Here is a 9210-nt window from a genome sequence, read left to right on the forward strand (position 1 = left end):
TAATGTGAATAGGTTATACAGAAGGGTGGGTTGGTTATATACTCTTATGCGCGTTCCTTCTTCGAACCTTTTGGTATGTATTGCCCCCTAACTATAGATCAGATCCACCGGACGAGAAACTAAATTCCGCACTGCTGCTGAGTCGTCGGACTTATCCACCAAGGGATTCGTGGAATTTCAGTTTGTGGATTGCGTTGGGGGAAATCTACCAAAGCTAGGCAGATAGATAGACTCCTTTCCCGCTGCTAAGGGAGAGCAAGAAACAAAATCAAATGATTGTTTTTTAACCAGCGCCCCCTTTTGGGTATGCGGGTACTAAGAGTCCTCTCACTACCAACCAGCAGACATCATCTGGCTGGGTCTTGCCGGTATCAACAACGAGAAAAAACAACCAAATGGAAACAGCAACTAACTATGGCTCTTGGCCCAGACAACGTCCTAGGCGTAGGGGAGATCGGAGCAACAGGGAACGCCTAGACGACGTTAAATAAGCCTGGGCTGCAGTAAGTAGATCGAGAGGTCGTTCCGCCCCTTGTCCCCGAAGATGGGTAATATGTTCTCATACAATGTTGCTCCAATCTGACCTAGCTGGCGAGCGATCCCAGTTCGCGGCAGAGAACAAGACAGCAAGCGAGCGTACCTTTGTTCGCTTCTTCTCCACCAAGCACGGAAGTTTAAGGATAACTGTAGGTCGGTGGCTACCTAAGGAAACTCCGATTCGATCCGCCCCCCGGCTGGGAGGCATCTACCTCATCCCGATCACAAGGAGAGGTTCACCATGATGGGGGGTACTTCTTTTTTTGTTCCGTTCCGGGGGGACCATCCTTTTTTTTTGCGGCATGCTCCTCAGATTTACGGATTCGCAGGGGGCCTCAGGCCCTACTTAGTTGACTGACAATGACAAAGGCTTGCGAAACTAAGTAGCGCCTTTTGAATGGAATCTGTAGTAGTCTATCAGTGGTGCGAAGCGGCTTTGCCCCTTTTCAGTAGGGGAGCGAAAGGTTAGACCTTAGAAAGTCAGCGAACAGCGGTTCTTCTATGTAGGTATGGCGTTCCCCCTTGACTCTCCTAACGTCGAGCTAAGTGACTTCGTAACCTTTGCGTAGCGTAGTAGAATGAAGGCTACGCACCGACGCTCTCTTCTCTATTAGCCTAAGCGTCTTCGCTAACTCGCTCGCCTACTATACTATACCATAGTAGGGTAGGCTAGGCTAACTCAGCAGCTTACTTCTAATTGATAATACGGGGTTAGTAGCGCCTTTTCCTTTTTGAATAACCCTCTTTCATAAGTAAAGTAGGCTATAGGTCCTTAGTAGCGTTGACAAAGAAGAACAGCCGGTTAAAAGACAGCGAATCTTTTTTTTTATATTTTTATATTTCTTTTTTATTTAAACATATAGGCCAGCTTGACAAGCTACCCTTCCTCTTGATCTGAGGTGCGAAGAGAAACATCTCTTTTTTATGACTTCCACTTCTCGATCCCGGCCCGGAAAAGTGACCGACCAGGGCCCTATTGATGAATGAAAGAAAGGGTTTATGAGCCCTAGCCCTGTAAGCCCACACCTGTGTAGAGTAGATCGTTCAACACCTGCGGCACAAACCCATTTTTGACCCATTGGTCCTAGTATCATAGGCGACCGAACGGCCGCCCCCCTAATTACTAGACCGACCTGCTGTAATAATTCCATAAACACCTAGCGAAGATATGGCAAACAAATAAAGTAGCCCTATGTTCGGATCTGACAATACCATACCATAATCAAAAGGTACAACGGCCCGAGCGACCAGACTTAACATAAATGTAGCCACTGGAGCCATTCTAAAAAGGGAGAAATTAGCACTACTTGGTGAAATAGGTTCTTTTAGAATCAATTTCGAACCATCTGCTAGAGGTTGTAACAATCCGAACGATCCCACTACATCAGGACCCTTTCGACGTTGCACAAAAGCCATTACTTTACGTTCAGCTAGCACTAAAAAGGCTACTCCTAGTAGAAGTGGTAGAATTATTCCAAGTATTTCCGCTGGAACAGCTATGTACGTTTTCGATTTTCTATTCACTCATGATCGGGCCTGGTCGACCCGATCATGATATTTCACTCATGATCTGGCCTGGTCGACCCAATCATGATATTGAAGGATGGGACCTTTTCTCGAAAAACTCCGGATCCCGAGAAGAGTTGAAGATGGTGCAACATCGAATCCTGTTACGTTACTTCGAATGGAATCTTAGCCCGCCTCACTTGACTGAGCATAAGCGAAGTCAAGGGATTTCCTTCTAACTAGTGGCTGAGAGTAAGCAAGCTACCTTCATTCAACATATTTGTGGTTGAGTCAATAACATGCTCTGGGTCGGGAATCTTTGCTCTTCTCTTTTGCATTTCCGCTGCCTGCGTTCTTCTTCGTGTCCGTCCGTATCGCAAAGCTGGTCGACGCCAGCTGTAATGGTTGAAAATAGGGGGCCAACCAAGACCCCCTAATAAAGCTTTGTTCGATAAAGCAAACGATTCGTTCCGACAACTTCAGACCAGATTAACCCCTATGAATTCGCCGATCTTACAAGATCGATCGGGCGGGCTGGTTGGGAAGGGGTGATTAGCGGAGAAAGGAATCGCTGAGAGAGAGATTCGTATACCTTTCGTCAGGACGAATGAGTGGCTGTGAAGCATGCTCCGGAGGAGATTGACCCTTCCCCGAGTCAGTCCAGTCAGAAAGGGGAGGGCCCGCTGTCTAGACTGCATCTCGGGAGTTTGAACACCATCCCATTTCAACCAAAAATACAACCCTGTCAAAGGTATCTAACCTTCCTTCCTTATGAGTGGAAATCCAATCCCGTTTTGTCTTTTTTGCATCAAAACCAGCCAGCCGGAAATCGAATTGAAACCCGGTGCATTTCTTCCGACCATTTTTGAAAAGCGCATTCTTTCTCCTCAAATCAAAAAATGACCTGGGGAATGCATGAAATAGTTACCTAAACCAGTAGGTCCTTGAGCGGATCCCACGTTAGCCCCAAGACGTTGGTCTCTAACTAGAAAAGTAAATGCTTGAGCTTGAGAAGCTTCTGGGCCAGTGGGCCCGTCAAACTCACTGGGATAAGCGTATTGAACCAGACGAAACAACAAGCAATGAAACCAAAGACAGATAAAGCCTTTGAACTATAAGACAAGTAAGCTTCTCCAGACCATACAAATGCGCGGGGAGCCCATGCAAACAAAGGGTTTGGTTAAGATATGCCAGGTTCCACCAAGTATACAAATGGAACCTAACCATACATGTCCTCCAATGATCTCTTATTACAAGTATATCTTATAAATCGTCCACACTAGCAATCCATCCTTCTCCCCCAAGGGAAAGGGGGATTAAAGTGAATAACCAAATAGAACACTTGGGCTAAGGGTCAAGTTGGTCATTTTTCTGACATCTCCCCCCACGGGAGCCCAGGTATCATATACGCCTCAAAAATCAAGAGCCTTGAGCACTAGGAGAAAAGCACCTATACCTAACAAGATTAAGTGAATACTTGTCATTTTCTTTCTATCTTTCTATACATAACCGAAGAATGGAAAGGATTTTTCTTCAGTCTCAGGTCCGAGAAGTGCATGATAAATACCGCCAAAGCCTAAGACTGCAGAGGAAATGTTGTGAAGTACTCCAGATACAAAGTATGGAAAGGTATCTATAACTTCCCCACCAGGATCTACCCCCCAACCGTCAGTAGCTAGATGGGGAAGTCAAATCAATCCTTGTTCATAAAACATATATAGGCTTCTCTGGTACACGAAATGAGCCACAACAAATAGGTTCATTGCTCCGGCCCAGAATACGATTAATCCGGCATGGGCTACGTGAGCCCCGAGTAGTTTACCGGACAAATTGAGTTGTCGGGCATTCCCGGCCCACCAAGCGAAACCGGTGGTTTCTTGGTCACGACCAGCTAAAGCTAAAGTTCCATTAAAGAGCGTTTCCACTGCTTGACAGCGCCTCAGGGAATTGTTTTCATGAGGCTGATTCTGAGCCGCCATCCAAGCACGAATACCTTCGTTTAAGAGAAGATGAATGGTGTATAAAAGAAAGTCTCAATTTCAGGATCTTCCGCTGCACGGATTTCCTGGGAAACGAAGCCATAGGCACGTAGGTTCAGAGCTAGACCGACTACTCCAAGAGCACTCATCCATAAACCGGTCACTGGCACAAAAAAGATTCAGAGATGTAACCAACGGAAATAGCAAGCCCGAATCTTTGGGACCAGAAGCGGTTAGCAGTGACCCATAGGTCTCTTCAGCGGTGAAAAGCAAAAGCACGGAATGTAACCATCTTCGAATTCAGTCTTCTCTACAGTAGCACCATGAATAGCGCATAGCGGAGCAGCGCCCAGGAGGCAAACAACTCCCAGCAAACTCCGGAGCGAATAAAACCAAACAAGCAACGGCCCTACTACAACACAAAGGGTGGTCTACGATCACCAGAACAAGCAAGCAACTCCATGAGCCCAATTATGAGTAAGGCGCGCGCAACCTATAAGCGCGCTCCCGCGTCAAAGCATGCTAACGCACAACGGTGCTCTACGATCAGCTCGACCACCGGGAGAGAGTGGTCTACGAGCAGCTCGACCGCAGGGAGAGAATGGGCGGTGTTATTCTTTAGCTTACTCGTTTGGTAGCGGCAAGTGATTCTTAAAGGTGAAGCAGCACCCTCAACTCATTCGTATCTTACTCCAGTTAGGGATTCCCGGTCTCTCTTATGCTTGGGTGTTCGAAGTCGGTGACTCTCTATAGTACTCCTATCTTCATTCACCACCCTCTCTCTGGAGTTCCTATTAGTGAGGTTATGAAATTGCTGAACCCTCTTCGATCAGTAATTTCATAACCTCCTTTCATGTGACTCTCATCCAGCCGGGAGAGTGCATCCCATGAACATTTATAACAACCGCCCTAATGCTCTTCATAACCTGAGTAGGGGCAGTGTCAATCTCCGTCCTTGAGGAATCGTCCTTTGCTAAATGTTGGGATACCCCTTAAGAGTATCACTCAAAAGCCTAACACCTACCGGAACATTAGCAAAACTATTGACTCCTAATAGTTTTCTATTTTTAGGCGGCTGTTTCCGTCTAGCCATTCCAAAAGACCGGGCAAAGCCAGTAGGAAGCCCCTTGTCTCCAGTACTCATGAAGGGAAAGAAGATAGAGTCTATTCAATCTGTTCCTTGCTCTGATACCGTAGGGGCATTAGCAAGCCCTAAGACTTTTCTTAATGAATGAGTGATTTCATTCTCTAGCACACTCGCTTCGTATACTTCACTCGTTCTCCTCTATCTTCTTCTTTACTATTTCTTCCACACACTTAGAAAGATAGTTGAGTTAAGCTGATTCCTCACCCTATTGGATGGAATCACTCAAAAGCCTAACGCCTACTGTACTATCTTTCTTCACTCCAACAGATCTGGCAAAGCAACCCGTCCTTGTTGACTCAATACAGAGAAATTTAGAGAGTTAGATGGATTCTTATCTGCTTAAAGTGTTCGCTTGGTCTACGTAGTTATTGAACAGAAAGCGGACTCCGCCCCAGCAATCAAACTACTGCGCCCCTAACAGAGTCAAGGCAACGGTGCTCTACGATCAGCTCGACCACCGGGAGAGAGTGCTCGTAGATCAGCTCGACCACCGGGAGAGAGTGCTCGTAGATCAGCTTACTCAAATAGGGGCGAAAGGACTTGCTTGTTGCCGGAGTTTGCTTATTCGCCAATCCGGCTACAACTATAGGTATGCGGGAGGAGCTTACTTACTGTCCTTCCTAACCTTCCGAGAGCCTTCCTGACTGGCATTTCAACTGGGCTTGAAAGCTTGACTTCTTAGCTAGTAGCCCGAACGCTTAGTAGCTTACTTTCAGATCGTGTAGCAACGAGCTGCTTAAGAGGTATCTCGTCACTCCGACTTGGTGCAAAGTCAGGCTGATTTAAAATCAGTGCACACGAGACTTGCTCTTTCTTGGCTTTTCTGGTTGGCTTTCTAGCTGGACTGGTAGCTTGGAGCGAGGAGAACATACGGGAACAAGAGAGAGACTGGCTTGACTAGTGAGCGAGAAATGAAAGACTAGCTGACAGACCCACTAGACTAGACTGACAAGGTGATCGTGTAGCTACGAGCTGCTGTCGCTCACGGAGACTTGCTCTTGTACACTCAGAAAGGAAGGCGAGACTGCCGGCACTTACGCAGATCCATCCAAGCACTCGAAAGGACCAAGCAACTCCATAAGCACGCTAGCGCGCCAGAACTTACTAAAGAAGCAACGGCGAGAGCGGTCTAGTCTGTGGCTGAGTGAGACCAGACAACTAGGCGCGCCCTCTAGCTCCCTATTACCGTACCGTGACATCGACCTGAAGCTAGACGGGAGACCGGGCTTTGATCTGCTATCCCTATACCGTTCTTTGTTCTCCGCTTGTTTGCTCTCCTTTTTTCTCATTCCTGAATCAGGAGTCCATGAATCTGAGCAAAGCGATCAGTCGCTCCATAATGAAGATTCAGGGAATCAGGGAAAAAAAGAGCTATCTGCACACATGAAGGAAGGGGGCTCGCCGAAGATGGACAGGAAGCCTTGGTTGACGACCTTATGAGAGGCTAGGTACAATAGCAAAAGGGAAATCAGACTCAAGCCCGCATAGATAGGAAGATGTGCTTGACGATGGAATGGAAGGAGAGACCCCATCATACCTTTTTGATTGAGCTATTGAGGGCTCCAAGCGGGCAGAAAAGGAGAAGGCTTCCGTCACAGGTGACAAAGAAGGCTTCCTCCCGGGAACTGGCTTTCGAATCGCGTAAGCAGGGTACCCTAGGAAAGAAGACGAAGGATACAGGTGCTCGGCAGCAAGCAATAGCTGCCGCAGTCGCAGTAGCAAGACAAGAATGAGAAGGGAAGCCCCTTTTTGATGCATACATACAAGAAAATAGCAATTGGATAGCGATCACCCAGTCGGGTAAGCGTCGGAGAGGAATGAATAGACAGCAAAGGAATGGTTTTCTAGCGGTCTCGCTGAAGCAAGGGCTAAAGGGTGGAAAGCAAGCCAAGAGTAGGGGTTTGCATCGGCCTTAAGGAATAGTGAAAGCGGTAGTCGGAGTGGTGACCGGGTCAATTAGAACAGGCCGAGTCAGCTTCTCCTCCTCCCGTTGGATAGAGGAAACGAAAGTCAGCTCGACCAACCCTCGCTTGACCCGCTGACCTATGATCGGCGAATTTCGAAATCTTTTATCCCGTTTGATGAAACCGCAAATCATCATCTTGTTCTGACTGTCCCTCTTACGGGGAACTCTTTTCAGGCAGACCGAGAGGAGAGAGAGAGAGGAAATAGCAAAGAATCATTCGGCGCGTAGTGAACTGCCAGATAGATCAGCACAGCTAGGGAAGCCGTTGAAACCCGATCATTCGAAGCAGCCCCTATTAGAGTAAAGGGCGGACCGAGGGCCTGGTTTGTGCCTATGATGCCATCGTCAAAGAACACTCGACTCGAATGGGCGAAACCTATCTAAGCACTGCTGGAATGGGATCTAATGTCAGGTATCCAAGGAGTCAAGGGAATGGTAGGTATGGGATTGCTTCTGTATCTAATGGAATGGAAGGCGCTTAGGGAATTTTTAATTTCCTAATGCTAATGGAAGGCTAGGTGAGGTATTACGACCGTTCAGGCGATCAGAGGCGATCAGTAGTGTTGTGTTCTTATAAAGGAAATTCCATTGACAAGGTGGAAGGAAGGGCGGTGGGTGGGTGACGGCTAGGACTGGTGGTTGTGTTAAGTATTGCTTGATGCTCTTGAACGCGTTGTCACAGGCTTGATCCCATACGAAATCGATCCCTTTCATCATTAGGCGTGAAAACGGTTGACACCTTCCTGATAGGTTTGAGATGAATCTTCTGATGTAGGATAAAAAAACCTTGTAGCCGTTTGAGTTCCCGGAGGTTAGTTGGTGGTTTCATTTCAAGGATGGCTTTAGTTTTGGCTGGGTCAACTGTGATTCCATCTTTTGTAATAACAAACCCCAAGAACTTTCCAGTTACTACCCCCATAAAGAATTTGAGGTCTGTCGAGCCTCATGTTGTGCTTTCGAAGTATCTCGAAGACCCTTCGTAGATCTGCGAGGTGATCTTCTTTCTTTCTGCTTTTAACTGCGAGGTCATCCACGTAACACTCTACTGTTTTATGTTGTTGATCTCGAAATATCTGCATCATAGCCCGTTGGTAGGTGGCACCAGCATTTTTGAGACCGAATGGCATCACCGTATAGCAGTACGTACCGAATGGAGTTCTAAAGGACGTGTGCCTTTCGTCGTCTGGATCCATTTGGATTTGGTTATACCCAGACAAGCCATCCATGAAAGACATCTGTTCATATCCGCAGGTATTGTCTATCATGATTTCCGTGATCGGCAGAGTAAGCAAGCTACCTTAGGGAATGCGTTATTCAGGTCTCTGAAGTCAATGCAAACCCGAATCTGCCCGTTCTTCTTGGTCACTGAGACAATGTTTGCCAACCAATCGGGATCTTTCTCTTCTCTTATGAAACCCACATCCTTTAATTTCTGTACTTATTTATAAATCTTCTCCATGAGGAGTGGATGAAAGCGTCGTTGCGCTTGCTTGAAGGGCTTAGCATCTGGTTTGATATGTTGCCTGTGGACGGCGATTTCAGGGTCTAGCCCAGGCATCTCAGCGTAACTCCAGGCAAATATGTCCAAGTATTCCTTAAGGAGCTGGACGTATTGTTCAGCTTCCTCTGATGATAGGCTGGCACTTAGGAAGATTGGGCGAGGGTCGCCTTCCGTTCCCAGGTCAACCTGTCGAACTTCATCATCTGTGGGTGGTACTGGTTTCAGGTTCTCTCGAGGGGCTCGAAGAGCGGGTCATCTTCCCAAGTCATGATTTCTTGCCCATCTTCTTCGACTGAAACCATATTTGCAGTTACTACCCGAAAATAATCTTCCTCGGGCTCTGTCAGGAACCCGTCAATCTCGCTCCAGTCTATTTCTGGGTCTTCCTCTTCTAACCAGTGCGGGCAATTGTGTCCACAATGATTCTTTGAGCAGAACGACACGGCCATTTGAGTTGGGAGCGTGATTCGGTGAGCAGTTGCGACTCATCAATTGGCCATCTTTCTTGGAGTTCTCCAACCTTAGTTTGGTTTTGCCTCTCTATTAGCCTCTCTTCATTTCCCGGAGGCGTCGA

At 47.2% G+C, this 9210-nt stretch overlaps 1 protein-coding gene and 1 long non-coding RNA gene across 2 annotated transcripts; one reads left to right on the forward strand and one right to left on the reverse strand.

The window, feature by feature from the left end:
• Positions 1 to 1271: 1271 nt before the first annotated feature.
• On the reverse strand, positions 1272 to 3132 carry LOC122647151 (NADH-ubiquinone oxidoreductase chain 1). Its single transcript, XM_043840640.1, has one exon. The coding sequence runs from the start codon at positions 1951 to 1953 to the stop codon at positions 1654 to 1656; it is 300 nt and encodes a 99-aa protein (XP_043696575.1). The 5' UTR covers positions 1954 to 3132; the 3' UTR covers positions 1272 to 1653.
• Positions 3133 to 7552: 4420 nt separating this feature from the next.
• Positions 7553 to 9004, forward strand: LOC122647160. Its single transcript, XR_006330815.1, has 2 exons — positions 7553 to 8391; positions 8429 to 9004. It is a non-coding gene; the product is annotated as an uncharacterized LOC122647160 (long non-coding RNA).
• Positions 9005 to 9210: the final 206 nt, after the last annotated feature.

The sequence above is a fragment of the Telopea speciosissima genome, unplaced genomic scaffold (genome assembly GCF_018873765.1).
Source record: "Telopea speciosissima isolate NSW1024214 ecotype Mountain lineage unplaced genomic scaffold, Tspe_v1 Tspe_v1.0012, whole genome shotgun sequence".
NCBI classification, from domain to species: domain Eukaryota; kingdom Viridiplantae; phylum Streptophyta; class Magnoliopsida; order Proteales; family Proteaceae; genus Telopea; species Telopea speciosissima.

Bases quoted from the DNA above. Each gene is read 5' to 3' on its own strand.
- LOC122647151 (XM_043840640.1), bottom strand. From the start codon at position 1,953: ATGGCTTTTGTGCAACGTCGAAAGGGTCCTGATGTAGTGGGATCGTTC.